General features: G+C 45.1%; 1 protein-coding gene across 1 annotated transcript in view; it reads right to left on the bottom strand.

Annotated features, from left to right (window-relative positions):
- Positions 1 to 3,802: 3,802 nt before the first annotated feature.
- The window catches only part of LOC142259136 (uncharacterized), a 134,288-nt gene continuing 118,554 nt past the window's right edge, over positions 3,803 to 19,536 (bottom strand). Inside the window, exon 6 of the mRNA XM_075331643.1 lies at positions 3,803 to 5,111. Within this exon, the coding sequence (XP_075187758.1) occupies positions 4,005 to 5,111 (1,107 nt within the window). The 3' untranslated portion in view covers positions 3,803 to 4,004. The remainder of the gene's footprint in view (positions 5,112 to 19,536) is intronic.

Below are 19,536 nucleotides of genomic sequence, written 5' to 3' on the forward strand. Positions count from 1 at the left end.
TTGTTCCTCTGCATGAATACCTGAGTAGATTTGGAGCGGTGTTTTGGATCATTGTCTTGCTGAAATATCCATCCCGTGCGTAACTTCAACTTCGTCACTGATTCTTGCACATTATTGTCAAGAATCTGCTGATACTGAGTTGAATCCATGCGACCCTCAACTTTAACAAGATTCCCGGTGCCTGCATTGGCCACACAGCCCCAAAGCATGATGGAACCTCCACCAAATTTTACTGTGGGTAGCAAGTGCTTTTCTTGGAATGCAGTGTTCTTTTGCCTCCATGCAAAACGCCTTTTTGTATGAACAAACAACTCAATCTTTGTTTCATCAGTCCACAGGACCTTTGTTCAAAATGTAACTGGTTTGTCCAAATGTGCTTTTGCATGCCTCAGGCGGCTGTTTGTGGCGTGCTTGCAGAAACAGCTTCTTTCGCATCACTCTCCCATACAGCTTCTCCTTGTGCAACGTGCGCTGTATTGTTGACCGATGCACATTGACACTATCTGCAGCAAGATGAAGCTGCAGGTCTTTGGAGGTGGTCTGTGGATTGTCCTTGACTGTTCTCACCATTCTTCTTCTCTGCCTTTCTGATATTTTTCTTGGCCTGCCACTTCTGGGCTTAACAAGAACTGTACCTGTGTTCTTCCATTTCTTTACTATGTTCCTCACAGTGGAAACTGAGTTTAAATCTCTGAGACAACTTTTTGTACCTTCCCCTGAACAACTATGTTGAATAATCTTTGGTTTCAGATCATTTGAGAGTTCTTTTGAGGAGCCCATGATGCCACTCTTCATAGGAGATTCAAATAGGAGAACAACTTGCAAGTGGCCACCTTAAATATCTTTTCTCATGATTGGATACACCTGCCTATGAAGTTCAAAGCTCAATGAGGTTATAAAACCAATTTAGTGCTTTAGTAAGTCAGTAAAAAGTAGTTAGGAGTGTTCAAATCAAGAAATTGATAAGGGTGCCCATACTTTTGCACCGGTCAAATTTTGTTTAAATGCGGATTGCACATTTTCTGTTAGTACAATAAACTTCATTTCAATCCAGAAATATTACTCAGTCCATCAGTTATTAGATATATGAAACAGAAATAGCTGTTGCAAAAACCCAAATTGTTATAAAGAAAAAAGGTTAACATTAATAGAGGTGCCCAAACTTTTTCATATGACTGTATTCTTCTATTCGATTTAACCTTTTGTGGACCTTATCTTATACTTGCTAATTACACGGATGTTCTCTCTGGGGGGAGAACTCTAGCCAATGAATCTCATTAGCTGCAAAGTTAGTTTGCTGAAGTCTTCCCAAGATGGCTGTTAGATACAACATGGCTGCTCAGCATATTATGGCTGACTATTCTCTAACACGTACGTCTGCGTGTAACTGCGGGCACATGGCAGTAATGTCATGTGCTTCTCCGCTTACATGCTGAAGTCACTTGCCAGCATCAGATGAGAACACTGTGCACCATGAGAGCGGAGGGATGGGGAGTATTGTATAATCTTTTCTTATGTGTACAGCGTGATGGGGAAATATATACCAGCATGGACCCATGATGAGGGCTATATATACAAGAATGGGGACATATATACTAGGACAAGAATCATATATACCAGGATGGGATAAATATGGGCAACATACAGTGCTGGCCAAAAGTATTGGCACCCCTGCACTTCTGTCAGATAATACTCAGTTTCTTCTTGAAAATGATTGCAATCACAAATTCTTTGGTATTATTATCTTCATTTAATTTGTCTTCAATGAAAAACAAAAAAAAATTGTCATAAAGCCAAATTGGATATAACTCCACACTAAACATAAAAAAGGGGGTGGACAAAAGTATTGGCACTGTTTGAAAAATCATGTGATGCTTCTCTAATTTGTGTAATTAACAGCACCTGTAACTTACCTGTGGCACCTAACAGGTTTTGGCAATAACTAAATCACACTTGCAGCCAGTTGACATGGATTAAAGTTGACTCAACCTCTGTCCTGTTTCCTTGTGTGTACCACATTGAGCATGGCGAAAAGAAAGAAGACCAAAGAACTGTCTGAAGACCTGAGAATCCAAATTGTGAGGAAGCATGAGCAATCTCAAGGCTACAAGTCCATCTCCAAAGACCTGAAAGTTCCTGTGTCTACGGTGCGCAGTGTCATCAAGAAGTTTAAAGCCCATGGCACTGTGGCTAATCTCCGTAGATGTGGAAGGAAAAGAAAAATTGACGAGAGACTTCAACGCAAGATTGTGCGGATGTTGGATAAAGAACCTCGACTAACATCCAAACAAGTTCAAGCTGCCCTGCAGTCCGAGGGTACAACAGTGTCAACCTGTACTATCCGTCGGCGTCTGAATGAAAAGGGACTGTATGGTAGGATACCCAGGAAGACCCCACTTCTTACCCAGAGACATAAAAAAGCCAGGCTGGAGTTTTGGGGTTGCTTTGCTGCCTCTGGCACTGGACTGCTTGACCGTGTGCATGGCATTATGAAGTCTGAAGACTACCAACAAATTTTGCAGCATAACGTAGGGCCCAGTGTGAGAAAGCTGGGTCTCCCTCAGAGGTCATGGGTCTTCCAGCAGGACAATGACCCAAAACACACTTCAAAAAGCACTAGAAAATGGTTTGATAGAAAGCACTGGAGACTACTAAAGTGGCCAGCAATGAGTCCAGACCTGAATCCCATAGAACACCTGTGGAGAGATCTCAAAATGGCACTTTGGAGAAGACACCCTTCAAATCTCAGGGACCTGGAGCAGTTTGCCAAAGAAGAATGGTCTAAAATTCCAGCAGAGCATTGTAAGAAACTCACTGATGGTTACCGGAAGCGGTTGTTCGCAGTTATTTTGGCTAAAGGTTGTGCAACCAAGTATTAGGCTAAGGGTGCCAATACTTTTGTCTGGCCCATTTTGGGAGTTTTGTGTGAAATGATTAATGATTTGATTTTTGTTTCATTCTCTTTTCATTTATTTTGCTTGCAATGAAAAAACACAAGATAATACCAAAGAATTTGTGATTGCAATCATTTTAAGGCTGTGTTCACACACTGCGTTTTTTACCTGCGTTTTTGGTCCGTTTTTGCTGCAGAAATTTCTTGAGAAATTCTTGTAACCTTTCTGCAGACATTCCCCAGCAAAAAAAATTAGCTGTGCACACACTGCGTTTTTTTCTTAAGAAAATCTACTGAAAGAATTTTCTTAAGAAAAAGAATAAGCATGTCACTTCTTTTCTGCAGCTAACTGCGTTATTTGCCATAGATAATTGGCACAATAACGCAGGGAGCAACCAGCGGTAAAAACGCACCAAAACCGCACCGAAAACGCACCAAAAACGCACCGAAAACGCGGCAAAAACGCAGGTGCGTTTTTGGTGCGTTTTTTAACACAGGTGCACTCTTAAGAAATTTCTTAAGAAAAATCATTTTTCTAGTGTGAACATAGCCTTAAGAAGAAATTGAGTATTATCTGACAGAATTGCAGGGGTGCCAATACTTTTGGCCAGCACTGTATATACCAGGATGGATATACAGTATACACAAGGATGGGAGACACATCAACAGTACCTGTAAGGTGTAAGGGGCATGGGGCCCAGGATGGGTGACATCTGTACAGAATTAGGGGATTTTATCCCAGTAACAGTGTCAGCAGCAGATCCCCCCCCCATAACAGTGCATGATGACCACATTTTTTGTGTCAATCTTTTTCCCTATATTCCTCCTTCAAAACCTAGATGTGTCTTATGGTCCAAAAAATACAATAAGTTTAAAAATAAATAAAATGGTTCTTTTCCTCACAAATCCTTACTTGAGCAATTGTAGCCAATTTTATTTTATAAAAACCTTTGAATTATAGTACATCATGATGGCTTCTCCTGTGTGACTCATCAGACAACAGGATCTGATTAGTCTTAAAACCATTTGGCAAATTCTAAAAGCAAGAATGGCTTGTCCGCTCTGTTGGTTTTCTGATGGTCGGCAAAACTTGATTTACCAGTTAAACATTTCAATTATTCACAACATGAAAAAGGTTCCCTTCCCTGTGCGGCTTCTTCACATGTTTAACAAGACCTGATTTTCTAGTAAAACATTGCCCACATTCTGAACATGAAAATGGCTTCTCTCTTGTGTGAGATCTTTGATGACTAACAAGATGTTCTTTCCGAATAAAATATTTCCCACATTCTGAACATGAAAATGGCTTCTCCCCTGTGTGAGATCTTTGATGCACAACAAGATCTGATTTCTGAATAAAACATTTCGCACATTCTGAACATAAAAATGGCTTCTCCCCTGTGTGAAGTTTCTGATGTATAACTAGGTATGATTTCTGAATAAAACATTTCCCACATTCTTGACATGAAAATGGCTTCTCCCCTGTGTGAGAATTTTGATGCTCAACAACATGTGATTTCCTGGTAAAACATTTCCCACACTCTGAACATGAAAATGGCTTCTCACCTGTGTGAGATCTTTGATGCACAACAAGATTTGATTTCTGAATAAAACATTTCCCACATTCTAAACATGAAAATGGCTTCTCTCCTGTGTGAGATCTTTGATGCTCAACAAGATATGATTTCCGAATAAAACATTTCCCACACTCTGAACATGAAAATGGTTTCTCCCCTGTGTGAAGTTTCTGATGTATAACAAGGTATGATTTCTGAATAAAACATTTCCCACATTCTTGACATGAAAATGGCTTCTCCCCTGTGTGAGATCTTTGATGCTCAACAAGATGTGATTTCCTGGTAAAACATTTCCCACACTCTGAACATGAAAATGGCTTCTCCCCTGTGTGAGTTTTTTCATGGATATTAAGATGTGATTTCCTGGTAAAACATTTCCCACATTTTGAACATGAAAATGGTTTCTCCCTTGTATGAGCAGTTTCGTATTCCACATCCCTTCTGTAACTTTTATTTTGCTTACAATTCTGTGATAAATCGAAATTTTGGACTTGTTTGAAAAGATCAGATGATAGAGATTTCCTAGGAGGGACTGAAGGTATATCTGGGACAACAGCATGCTCTTCATATGTATCATGTGGGATACTTTCATCATCTGTTATAAATTCTGAAGATATTAGAGATCCATCTGAACTCCCAATACAGTCATCTGCTAAAAATAAACACAAAGTTATTAATTTTTAATGATATTATCTTGAAAGTACATTTAATTTTTTTAAACCATAATATCAGAAATTAAATTAGGGAAAAATTTATTCTGAATCTGTTGTCCAATATCGAGATCTAAAGGCCCCTTTACACGCTACGATTTATCTGACAATATGTAGTCGGGATCACGGTTTTCGTGACGCACTTCCGTCGTCTTTAATGACGTTGTTGCGTGTGACACCTACGTGCGACTCTGAACGATCTTAAAAATAGCGAAAATCGTTGATCGTTGACACGACGTTCAGTTTCAAAATATTGTCCGTTGTTTGAAATGCAGCAGACATATTGTTACGTTTGATACCCTGCCAACGACGAACAACATCCACATGACCGCCTTGATCAAACAATATCTCACTGAACGATGTAATGTCGTTTGTGAGATGGGTACGTGTGACAGCTACAAAATGACTTATGAGCGATCTCGGCAAATCGTAGCAACGATCTGGGCGTGTCACGTCGCTAATGAGATCACTAGCGATATCGTTGTGTGTAAAGCGGCCTTAAGAGTTACATCTTTGTTAATTCGGCTCTCACATTCCTAGCACCAGTTCTCTGGAATGTGCTACAGTAAATAATCTGATTGATTGTCACAATGTGACTGCAGGATAATGAGGGATAGGGGGCTCCTATACTGTCCCTCACACTAGGGGACCTCAAGCTATTCCTAACATCTGGATTAGCCCTGAAGATGGAGATGCTGGAGTCTCGTGCATTACTAGTCTCCTGACTAGATCTAATCTGTAATCCCCAAGGGAAGGAAGGGGCAGGATTATGATGGAAATACAGATTAAGACAGACGGGAATCATTGCAAACTCACAAAAATAAACAGTAAGAGGCTAAGGAGAAAAGCAAGAGCAGGAAGGCAGCAACAAGAATGACAACAAGGGTTAACACCACAACAGCTCACAGTAATAATGCACAAAAAACACCCATAAATCTGGATCACAACACCTCACCAGATCAGTATAGGTAAACGATAGCTGGCATTAATGAAATAGTCCAGCCAGCATATACAGAACAGGAGCAAAGAATACTTTCTCCTCTACAGCATGTGATCACAGACATTAACAAGCAGCCCAGCAGAGAATAACTCTTACTAGCCTGCCCAAGCCTGTGGTTTGATGCCTGCGTCTCACTGCGCTGCTCACAGACAGCAGAGAAATTAACATGCAAAGTACCAGAGTCTATCATTTCAACAGATCCTGACGCTGCCATGACAGTTGGCAAAACCTGCAAACATCTCCTTGAAACATTGAGCCACAACATAGACAATTTCAAAGCGTTTTTTTTCGAAGACGAAAATAAAATAAAGACAGATGCTGAAAACTCAACTGGGTTGTCTGGGACTGTAATGCTGATAGCCTATCCTAAAGCCTGCTTTACACCAGTCGATCTATCGTGCGATAGCACGAGCGATCGTACCTGCCCCCGTTGTTTTTGCGTAATGGGCAAATCGCTGCCCGTGGCGCACGAACTCGTTTAACCCCCGTCACACGCACTTACCTTCTGGACGACCTCGCTGTGGGCCACGAACGTCCACTTCCTGAAGTGGGAGGGACGTTCGGCGTCACAGCGACGTCATACGGCCAATAGAAGCGGAGGGGTGGAGATGAGCGGGATGTAAACATCTCGCCCACCTCCTTCCTTCCATTAAGCCGGCGGGTGCTGTGGGACGCAGATAAGCTGTGCTCATCATTCCCGTGGTGTCACACGGAGCAACGTGTGATGCCACAGAAACGATGAACAACCTGCACCCATGTAAATAAACGATATTATGAAAGTTAACGATGAGTACACGACTCACGATTTGTGAGCGATACTGCGTCGCTCGGAGGTGTCACACGAGACGCCGTCGTGCGCTATGCCGGATGTGCGTCACGCAAACCGTGACCCCGACGACATATCGCACGATATATTGTCCCGTGTAAAGCCCGCGTTAGGCTTTGTAACCAAAGCAGGTAGCAGGGTCTTGCAGCCTGTACAGATAAACATTAGGGTTCAAATTCATCAAGACCAATGATGTACACTGAAAAATGATGCCAGGGACTGGAGTGAGATTTCTGGCATAGGAAACATTGCAGTTTGTTATGAATTAGAGAAGCGGTGGCATCACACCCTTGTTCTGGCCAAGCTCTGCCCATTTTGGCAAAGCTGGTTAAAATTGGCGTGAACACACACACCAGCCTTTGGTCACATGATGTGATGTAAAAAAAGTCCTTAAGCAGTCCTATAATTGGCATATAAACACTGGGGCCGCTAGGATTATGGGGGCCTGTGAAATTGTCCAGTTTGCTCTCCCTTTCCCCTAATACCAGTCCTGCATGCCAGCCTGTGTCCTGTTCAGTTCATTTAGACTCCTGCAATTAAGAGACCTTTGGTTACATCATGTCACATGACTTTGAAATCATCAAAGGTCCGTAAACAATCAACCTTAGAATACAACTGATGGAGTCCATAAGAGAGTGGGGTTCCTCAGAAATTGAGCAGTTTGATTCCTCCCAACGCCTGACTGTAACTAGGGCTTATTCTTGGAGTAGGGCTTATATTTCAAGCATACTCAAAAAATCCCATAAAATCATGTTAGGGCTTATTTTTCGTATAGGTCTTATTTTCAGGGAAACAGGGTATTTATGAACACTCTGCAGGTCTTTGAGTTGCCGTCATAACAACATAGAGAAGGCACTAGAAACAAACAGCAGAAGAAGCAGAAGCAAAGAAAACACAGCTGAAAAAAAAATCCAGAGCAGAAAGTCTAAAAATGTAAACACAAAATTAGTGCAGAAAGTACATGAGTAGATATCTCTTACTGGATAGAGCTGGAGGAAACACATCCTGAGGAACATCGGGGTCTTCTTGTTTACAGTCCTGTGGGAGAAGAGGACGGGGACATCTCTCTGGTGTTATCCTCTTACTGGATAGAACTGGAGGAGACACATACAGGGACTGAATTCATTCCTTACATACAGATTATTATAGGCCGTGTGTATTTAGTCCTGTCTATTACCTGGTGATGTGAGGGGCTGGGGAACCTCCATCATGACGTCCTTGTACAGATCTGTGTGTCCTTCTAAATACTCCCACTCCTCCATGGAGAAATAGACGGTGACATCCTGACACCTTAGAGGAACCTGGCACATACAATGATACCGTCACCCCCGATCCCTTCATAGCGTTACTGTATAATGTCCCCGCATTCCCAGCAGTGTCACCTCTCCAGTCAGCAGCTCAATCATCTTGCAGGTGAGTTCTAGGATCTTCTGGTCATTGATGTCCTCATGTATCGGGGGGTGAGGTGGAGGCCCCATGATTGAGCTCAGGGGTCTTCCCCATCCCTCAGACACAGGGGCCTGACAGCACTCACTAGAGGTCTTCTTCACTACTGTGTAATCCTGGTTATGGAAATACACAGTAATAAATCTCACTCCAGACATTTCCAGAGTCCTCACCTCTCCAGTTCTGTCCATCTGTTATTCCCATAGATAAGAATGATGTAATGTGACGTCATCAGAATCTCTCACCTCTCCAGTAAGCCGGAAGAGGATCTCTAGGGTGAGGTGTAATATCCTCTCTGCCATCTTGTCCCTGTCCATATCCACCCTTGATGGGTCAATCAGAATTCTCTTATATAGAAGATCTCCACTGAGAGGATCCAATATTGTAGAGACCTGAATGGGAAGAAGATGACGATGTAACATCATAAAGAATCTGGTGTAGTAATACAATTTTTGGAGATAACCGTTCACTAGATAGAGATGATTGCCGCACTGCCATGAGGAGCCCACACTAATTCTGCTTCCTCATTACAGTGAATGGATCCTTTGGGGGTTTCATCTGAATCATGTCATTTGAAGAATTACATGTAGACTGTGCTGTTTCTATTTGTTTTAGTTAAAACTGCTATTTAATGTTTTTCATGCTTGTCTCTGCTGACATCTACTGGTCAGACCTTTCGGCTCCTCTGTTTCTTTTGTCCAGCCCATGGGAGTGTCTGATGACCCTCTTGCATCACATCCTGGTACGTTCATTCCAAACCAGAGTTTGTGAGAACAACATCCCATATTGGATTGGATAGGAGCAAAGTCTTCTGACCACGTAGTAGCTACAGAGGCAAGCATCACTGGAGAATTACAATGCCAAGTACTTGGATTACTGCACTCTGCATGTCCTAACCTTTGGAGAAAATAAACCACCATTGTTTCATCTCAGCATGTGCATGCTTCACTCTGGAGCGCTCTGGTCCTGTCTGCCCCACCTATAGGAAAAACGAAGATTCTCACAACCTCTCACAACTACGCACCTTCCATCGCCTTTAAGTGGGGACAGAACAGTCAGAAGACTGCTTAAGAGCTCAATACCCCGGCTACAGATCCCTAAGAACCCTGTAACTTCCCATGTAATCTGCCTAGCAACAAGCCTTGTGCACTAGTCTGCCTGCACAGTGCATGCCTGGACAAGCCTAAGGGGAAGCTCTCCCATCTGCCACGTCCTGTGTCACCTCTGCTTGCATTGTAAAGGGACAGTTTATGCACCTGCTGTTTCTCTCTTGCCATACCACTTCTATAGACTTGCAGTACATTATACCTCATTACTGCACATCGCTGCACTGCGAACCCCAAGTTGTACTAAAGACACCTTGGGAATCTCATCAGGGAGTCCTTGCAGAGCTGCACAACGATTTTTGGACCCCTATTCAAAAGTCAAGTTTCTTAAAGAGACAGTACACCTTAAATGAAAATGGCCGAAAAAGACCTTGGACAGTTCCCCGCTGCTGAAACAGAGCAAATACAATCTGATACTGTCCATTATGAAGCCCAGGAGGCAGAGCCCACGCTTTCAGCAGACCAAGATGTCCGACCGAAGCGCTCTTCCAAACCCACGATAAAGGCCACTGAAAACTATCACACTATGAAAGATGAGCTATGTGAACACCTGGAGGAACAGTGGGAACGAGTCACCTATTACATGTCAAGACTTGAATCCTCATCAGGTGATGCCACATGCTTACAAGCCGCTCTGGAACGGCTGAACACAGCTCATGATAGATACAAGAGACTGTCAACAAGGTACATTACCTTTCTAAAAGACTCTAAAATTGATGAAGCTCTTTCAGACCTAAGCAAGGCAGAAGAGGTAGACAAGGAAAGAGATGCCAAGGTGCAAGATGCCATAGACAAGGCAGAACACCGTATCTGTCACCAGCAAGAAACCAGATCACACCGATCAACCTCATCTAGACGTTCCTCTCGGTCATCCGGGTCATCATCCTCAAGAAGCTCAGCCCTGAGCGATAGGATACTAGAGGCCCGCATAAAAGCAGAAGAATCCAAGGTGAGACGTTCCTTCAGAGAAAGAGAAGTAGAGGAAGAAGCCAAAAGGACAGAAGCAGAAGCCCTTGCAAAAGCAGAAGCCGCTAAAGCAGAAGCCCTTGCAAGAGCAGAAGCCGCTAAAGCAGAAGCCAAAAGGGCAGAAGCAGAAGCCCTTGCAAGAGCAGAAGCCGCTAAAGCAGAAGCCAAAAGGACAGAAGCAGAAGCCCTTGCAAAAGCAGAAGCTGCTAAAGCGGAAACCAAAAGGGCAGAAGCGGAGGCTCGGATAAACATTTTTCGGTCACAGATGGAAGAGGAAGTTGCGCTAGCTAAAGTGAGCCTACTTGAGCAAGCATTGATCCAAGGTCCTGATCCAGCTCACTCGCCACCACTGGAAGCAGACAATCCAGTTGATCGCACAAGAGACTACGTACTGAATCAGTTACCTGAAGCAACCCCGGTTTGCAGTACCGTCCAAGCCGACAACACCAAAACCTCCAACTTACCTCTACCAGTGCCAGTGCCACCTAAAGCACCCGAGCAAATTAATAACAGTCACCAAGAGGTGCCCTCTCAAACACAGTCACCACGGAAAGATGTCAACCAAGTGTTTCCTGACCCACTTCCACAGCTCAAGCAGCGGTCATCAGAATCTACAGAGGCTAAACCACAGCTCAACCCTGCAGCAACGTCATTTTACCCGGGTACATCTCATCCATTCTCGCCAGGCAGCCCATACGCCCCAGGGGCATCACGAGTCGTCATGGCAACAAGTTGAGAGAAATCAGATATGTCTGAGTTTGCCAGGTTCATGGTGAGCAGAGAGCTAATCAACACTAGTCTCACGAAATTTGATGATCGTGCAGAGAGCTACAGGGCCTGGAAAGCAACTTTCAAGGCAGCCATCGCCAATCTCAACTTCACTGCAGAACAGGAGCTCGACCTCCTGATCAAGTGGTTGGGCCCAGGCTCTACAAACCGTATCAAGAGCCTCAGAACCATCTATGTGGGACAAGCAGAAGCAGGTCTCGCTGCTGCATGGCAGAGACTGGAACGCACCTTTGGCAGCGCAGAAGCAATAGAGAAAGCCCTATTCAAGAGACTGCAGGACATCCCAAAGATCAACCTTAAAGAAGTCCAAAAGCTTCAAGAACTAAGTGATCTGCTCATGGAGCTGGAGCTCGCCAAAAGAGATCCTCGTCTGTCTGGGCTGTGCTACCCGGATACAGCCCATGGAGTGAACCCAATCGTGGTGAAGCTGCCATACAGTCTGCAGTGAGAAATGGGCAACGTCAGTCTCAAGGTACAAAAGAATGCATGACGTCACCTTTCCCCCATTTATTCAGTTCTGCAAGTTCATCGACAAGCAGGCCCAGATGAGGAACGACCCCAGCCTCGACTTCCTAGAGTTCAACACTTCGGCAGCTGCAACATCATCATCAAGGTATGAAGGTGCCATACACAAACGCAGAGACATTAAGAACACTGTGAGTGTTAGGAAGACTGAGCTACCACCACCTGCAGCATGCACAGATAAACAGAACACCATCTCATCACGAGATAAGTCTTTCAATCAAGAATGTCCCATCCATAAAATACCGCATTCACTGAACAAGTGCAGAGGGTTTAGATCCAAAACCCTACAGGAGCACAAGAAAGTCCTCACAGAGCTTGGGATCTGTTTCAAATGCTGCGCATCACTTGAGCACATGGCAAAGGACTGTAAATCCATCGTCAAGTGTGAGGAGTGTCATAGTGAAAAACACGTTTCAGCCATGCACCCAACCCAGCTAGCTAGAGACACACCGGCTGCAGTCACCACCACTCCCACTCCAAGTCATGGCGGGGAGTCCAAGAATCAGACTGACACCACCACAGCCGTCTCCTGCTCATGCTCAGAGGTATGTGGAGAGGTCCAAACACAGAAATGTTGTGCCCGAATATGCCTCATCAAGGTTTATCCCGAGGGACATCCAGAAAAGGCAATGAAGGTGTATGCCATCATAGACGACCAAAGCAACCGGTCCCTGGCAGGAACCAAATTCTTTGAAGCCTTCGGAATTAATGGACCATCAGAACCCTACACCTTGAACACCTGCTCGGGTCGCATAGAGACTAGCGGCAGAAGAGCCCAGGGATTCATTGCTTCTCCTATCAATGGGAAGATTGAAATACCTCTACCAACGCTCGTTGAATTTGACCAAATACCCAGCCACAGGAATGAAATTCCTACCCCAGAAGCTGCATTTCATCAACCACACCTAAGACACCTCGCTAGTGTTATCCCACCTCTGGACAATAATGCAGAGATTCTACTCCTGCTCGGCAGAGACAATCTAAGGGTACACAAGGTGCGACAGCAGTGTAATGGGCCTGACTATGCACCATACGCCCAGAGACTGGACTTGGGATGGGTAGTCATAGGAAATGTGTGGGTTGACCGATCAGGAATTGATTCCTTCAAGACTTACGTGCATGGAGACGGACGCACAACCTGCTTAAAGCCATGTCCTCATCACTATGGAGTGAAAGAGAAGTCTCCAGACACAATACAGCTACCTGACATCGCTTCTTCTATGCATATCGACAACTTGGGAAGATCAGTCTTTCTCACAACCAAGGACGACGATAAAGTAGCCTTGTCAGTAGAGGACAGAGAATTCATCGGAATAATGGACTGTGAGTTTTCTAAAGACAAAACCAACCATTGGGTCTCTCCATTACCCCTTCCGATCTACCAGGGTAAGACTCCCAAACAACCGAGCTCAAGCTCAGACCAGATTTAACTCTCTTCAGCGTTCTATGAACAGCAAACCTGAAATGAGAGAACACAGCGTTGCCTTTATGGACAAGGAAGTCTGCAACAACCTGGCAGAACCTGTACCATCTGAACTGAATCCAGCAGATCACGCAACTAGACCTATGTCTATAAGTTCTTTTGCTAACTCTTCTTGGCTTACAGGTCTAGAGTTCCTGCTGAGACAGTCAGAAGAAGGTGTCCAGGAAGCCTTCAGCATCCTAGATCCAGACAACGATCCAGATGTCCGAGCTGAAGTCAATACCCTGGCCACCAGTGCAGAAAAAACTTCCAACCTCGGTTGCCAACGTTTTGAACATTTTTCTAGCTGGATGAGGCTCGTCAGGACTGTCGCTAGGTTAGTGCACATCACCAGATGCTATCATACTGACCTTAAAAACAAAAACTGTCATCGCTGGCATGTCTGCCACAAACCCCTTTCTGCTGAGGACATCTCTTATAGCGAGTCCCTCATAATACGCCACCTCCAACAGAGTGAATTCGCCATAGAATGGAAGTGTTTATACAACAAACAGCAGATTCCATTAAGAAGTCCTCTCGCCAATTTAAACCCAGTCATCGACAGTTTCGGCTTACTGAGAGTTGGTGGTCGTTTGAACCAGGCTCATCTTGGAGTTGCAGAACAAAATCCTCTCATCATTCCCAACAAACACCATGTTACAGTCTTGCTGATCCGACACCACCATGAAAAGACTGAACACCAAGGCAGGCAAATTACAGAAGGTGCTTTACGGTCTGCAGGCCTCTGGATTATTGGAATGAAGAGACGTGTAGCACAAATACTACACGATTGTGTGCACTGTCGTAAAGCGAGAGGAAAACAACTGTACCAGCAAATGGCTGACTTGCCTACAGACAGACTTTCTACAGAGCCACCTTTCACCTACGTGGGCCTAGACGTTTTCGGACCATGGATAGTGTCCACACGCAGAACTCGCGGAGGCCAAGCAAACAGCAAGCGGTGGGCTGTGTTATTCACCTGCATGAGTGTTCGAGCCGTTCACATTGAGGTGTTACAGTCCATGGATACCTCCAGCCTAATCAACGCCTTGAGAAGGTTCCTTGCCATCAGAGGACCAGTGAAACAGCTGAGGTCTGACCGTGGAAGCAACTTCGTCGGTGCATGTAGAGAACTGAACATCGACACCAAACCTATCCAAGATCAGTTGGCAGAGAAAGGTTGCATCTGGATCTTCAATTCCCCTCACAGTTCTCACATGGGAGGCTCCTGGGAGAGGATGATCGGGATTTCACGCAACATCTTGAACTCCATGCTAATGGACGTCAATTCCTCAAGACTCACACATGAGACTCTAGTCACTCTTTTAGCTGAAGTCTCAGCCATTATCAATTCAAGACCCCTTGTGCCGGTGACCATGGATCCAGAAACACCAACCATTTTAACTCCTACTATTCTCATTACCCAAAAAACTGACAACGTGGTAATGCCCAGCGGAGAGTTCACCCACGCGAACACTTATCAAAAACACTGGAAATGGGTTCAATACTTGGCTGACTACTTCTGGAACTGATGGAGGAAGGAATACCTCACCATTCTTCCAGGAAGAAAGAAGTGGCGACATCCCAAGCCGAACCTCAAGGAAGGAGACCTAGTCCTCATGAAAGATCAGACCACAGAAAGGACTGACTGGCCTATGGGACTAATTACTAGGATACTGCCTAGTCAGGACGGCAATGTTCGGAAGGTGGAGCTAAAGGTCATCAGGAAACCTTTGCAAGGCCAATCCACGAACTTGTTCTGCTTTTGCCCATAGTGAGCGTCCCTACAGGATGAACGCTACCGGACCTGAACTTTGAGCCATTCTTCTTGTTTTGGACTCAATTGAGCTTGTTTTTGCATTTAACATGCCTTTCCTTTCAGGTTGTATTATGGACTCAATAGTGAAATCCCCAAAGTGAATTTCAGACGGGGAGTGTGCTGTTTCTATTTGTTTTAGTTAAAACTGTTATTTAATTTTTTTCATGCTTGTCTCTGCTGCCATCTACTGGTCAGACCTTTCGGCTCCTCTGTTTCTTTTGTCCAGCCCATGGGAGTGTCTGATGACCCTCTTGCATCACATCCTGGTACGTTCATTCCAAACCAGAGTTTGTGAGAACAACATCCCATATTGGATTGGAGCTACTAGGAGCAAAGTCTTCTGACCACGTAGTAGCTACAGAGGCAAGCATCACTGGAGAATTACAATGCCAAGTACTTGGATTACTGCACTCTGCATGTCCTAACCTTTGGAGAAAATAAACCACCATTGTTTCATCTCAGCATGTGCATGCTTCACTCTGGAGCGCTCTGGTCCTGTCTGCCCCACCTATAGGAAAAACAAAGGTAAGATTCTCACAACCTCTCACAACTACGCACCTTCCGTTGCCTTTAAGTGGGGACAGAACATAGACCTGTCATGCTAATAGGTTGAGGAGAAGGGACGTAGCCTCACTGTGTCCTGAACCAGGCTTATCCAGAGGGGCATGATTAAGTGCATAACCAGTCATCACCAGAGCCTCTGAGGTTGGACTTTGTTGACAGTAGGCACCAGTTACCAATGTGTTCCACCAAGAGGCTGTGTATCATGAGAAAGATGGGGTGGGAACCACTGCCTCTAGAGAAGAACAGGAAGGATAAACCCTGTCACTTACTCTGAGCAACCCTGAGCTCCCAGATGTCCCATGACAGGTTCTTTCACGTCGTGCGACAATCACGTGTCTTACCCTAATCACAACTGTGTCTAGTGAGCAGGGCAGGAGGAACACTAGTCCTGCTTTATGATAATGACACAAAAGGAAAACAACAGACAAAGGAAAAAGAAACTGCATTCCCAAACAACAAGTGGTAAAAAATGGGGATGGAAGAGAAATGAATAAAAAGGGAGATGATCAATAGGAAGACACCAAATAAAATTTCCAAGCAGCAATCTCCAGGATCAAATTCAAAACAATTTCTCTTTCCATGGCTCACACCTCCATGCCAGCACCATGGAAAAGCAAGTTATCACTGGCAACTACTGAGGTAAAGTCGTGAGAACTTATACCAGGAGGGAGTGCAAAAATCAGAACAGCTGAGACAACTCAGGATGGTAAGCCAAGAAAAACACAAGGGTCCGCTTAACCCTAGCAGCACCAGCACAAGGATCATCTGCACAGCTAAGTGGAAAACAAAGTAGATCCAACTAGTGCTGGCTTGCGCAGTAACCTTCTGACCTATGGGATAGGGGCGACCTCTCTCTGTCTGATAACCTGGTGTCGAAACATTGATGTAAGTGTTCAGTGTAGAGAACGGGATAAATGTTATCCAAAAGTCACAGACAGATGGAGACGTCACATCTATGATCAACTCTAATCCTGCTGTGGCGCCCCTGAGACTTCAGGCACCACAGGGTACTACTCCTCAATTAGGGTGTAGTACTTATCCTGGGTCCAAGGAGGGTCGGTACTGGTTCCACCAACAGTTACAGTTACAATGGGTTGTCCTCCCCAATGGGGACCGTACCAGGGTCGGATCACAGTAGGGGGTCACTACAGCGGTTGGGTTTACAGGACGCCACCGCACCAGGGGCTCCCCGATCCACAGGAGCTGGGACCCAGGGTCAGGGAGAAGCAACCACCAGGGGAAGTCAGGAGCACACAGTGGGAAGAGCAGATTGACCTAGTGAGAGTAGTGAACCAGCCAGTGGCAGCGGCTGGGGGCAACAGCTTGGAACACACAACACAACTACAAAGGCGGGAACAGCTCTAGACACGGAGCAGAGCGGATGTGCCGCGAGGCAGCTCTGTGGGCCAAGGCGTTTGAACACGGTCGCTGGGGAGAAGCAGGCGGCTGCTTCCACAGGACCGGCACTGTCGGGGTACAGAACCCTAGGGCAGATATACTTCACGTTGTCTACCAACTGTGCAAGGGTCGCAGGAAAGGCTAGAAGAGTCACCGGTCCTGTCTCACTGAGTCTGCAGCCAAATAGCATATAGGATCCGGGGCTGAGGTCTTGGACCAGTCCCACATCAGAACCGCGCTATCAGCATACAGAATGGGACACTTTACTGACACCGGGATCCCCAAGTGATTCACGCCACGGGGATCTGATACTTAGCGCAACAAAGGAGGAAGGGCTCATAGACTGACATACACCAGATCTGACCTTCCACGAAATAGGTATTGGCTGGAGTCAATTGTGGTGGAGAACGGTACTCTGGGGCAGCGCCTGAACTACCAGTGAGTAAAAGACCTGGAACCGCAGTCCCTGTCTCTGCCTCTCCTCTTCCACCGCCAGCGCACAGCGCTGCGGCGCCAACGGGGACCATCACCACCCCCGTCCGTCCTCAGTTATTCTCCCCGGGGTAACCCCGCTCCGCCTGTGATGAGCGACACCATCCCAGCGGCAACCTTCACCACCAGCCCCGGAGAGGATAAAACAAGACTGAGCACAAGACCTTCACAGCCGTCTACACATCATAGGGAGATTTCATGGCACCTTCTCTCCATCTACCTGATGATCCTGAGGAACATCGGGATCTTCTTGTTTACAGTCCTGTGGGAGAAGAGGACGGGGACATCTCTCTGGTGTTGTCCTCTTACTGGATAGACCTGGAGGAGACACATACAGGGACTGAATTCATTCCTTACATACAGATAATTATAGGCCTTGTGTATTTAGTCCTGTCTATTACCTGGTGATGTGAGGGGCTGGGGAGCCTCCATCATGACGTCCTTGTACAGATCTTTGTGTCTTTCTAAATACTCCCACTCCTCCATGGAGAAATAGACGGTGACGTCCTGACACCTTATAGGAACCTGACACATACAATGATACCGTCACCCCCGATCCCTTCATAGCGTTACTGTATAATGTCCCAGCATTCCCAGCAGTGTCACCTCTCCAGTCAGCAGCTCCATCATCTTGTAGGTGAGTTCTAGGATCTTCTGCTCATTGATGTCCTCATGTATCGGGGGGTGAGGTGGAGGCCCCGTGATTGGGCTCAGGGGTCTTCCCCATCCCTCAGACACAGGGGCCTGACAGCGCTCACTAGAGGTCTTCTTCACTACTGTGTAATCCTGGTTATGGAGAGACACAGTAATAAATCTCACTCCAGACATTTCCAGAGTCCTCACCTGTCCAGTTCTGTCCATCTGTTATTCCCATAGATAAGAATGATGTAATGTGACGTCATCAGAATCTCTCACCTCTCCAGTAAGCCGGAAGAGGATCTCTAGGGTGAGGTGTAATATCCTCTCCGCCATCTTGTCCCGGTCCATATCCATCCTTCACGGGGCAATCAGGAGAATTCTCTTATATAGAATAAAACCACTGAGAGGATCCAATATTGTAGAGACCTGAATGGGAAGGAGATGAGCCGATATGTAACATTAATCGGGATAATAATGAAGGAACGATATCATTTGGGCAGTAAAAAAAAATTTCAACATGAAATGAAGTTGCACCTAAAATGGTATCAATGAAAACGTGAGTTCATCAAGCAAAAAACAAGTCGTCACTCAACTCCGATGTCGGAAAATGGAGACACAAGCCGATTTTTTTTATGTTTTTTTTTTTTTTTTTATAAAAGTCTGATTTTTATTTACTACTAGAGATGAGTGAACCTGGAGTTCGGTACAGGTACAGGTTTTCGGTACAAACTCAGACTTTTGCAAGATAGCAAAGTTCAGTTTTGGATTTTATCCAGGGATATATTGAGCAGTTTGAACCCACAGGTACTTTATAGAATTTAATAAAGTTAGGCCGTCATATTGAACATTTTCTTTTTTTTTCTACAAAAATGTTGCTTTAGCACCAAATTTCTCACTTTTTCAAGCGGCAACACCAAAATGTGGACCCACAGTTTGTTATCTAATTTCTTATGACATACAAGCATTATGAGCGCAGGGATACCCCACATGTGGCTAAAAACCTCTGTTTGGACAAACGGGAGGGCTCATAACAGAAGGAGCACCATGTGAATTTTGGAAAAATTGAAAAAAAATTGTTGGCACCATGTCGCATTTTCAGGACCTCTAAGGTACCTATACAGCAGAAACCCCCACAAGTGACCCCATTTTGAAAACTAGACCCTCAAGGATTTCATTTGGGGGTATAGTGAGCATTTTGAACCCACAGATACTACACAAAAATGTTGCTGTAGTGCCAAATTTCTCAGTTTTAGGTATGTGCCCACGATCCAGCGACACTATGTCTAGGACGCAATGTCAGCTTTCGTGCAGAGGTCAGAGTATT

This window comes from Anomaloglossus baeobatrachus, assembly GCF_048569485.1.
Source record: "Anomaloglossus baeobatrachus isolate aAnoBae1 chromosome 5 unlocalized genomic scaffold, aAnoBae1.hap1 SUPER_5_unloc_29, whole genome shotgun sequence".
NCBI classification, from domain to species: domain Eukaryota; kingdom Metazoa; phylum Chordata; class Amphibia; order Anura; family Aromobatidae; genus Anomaloglossus; species Anomaloglossus baeobatrachus.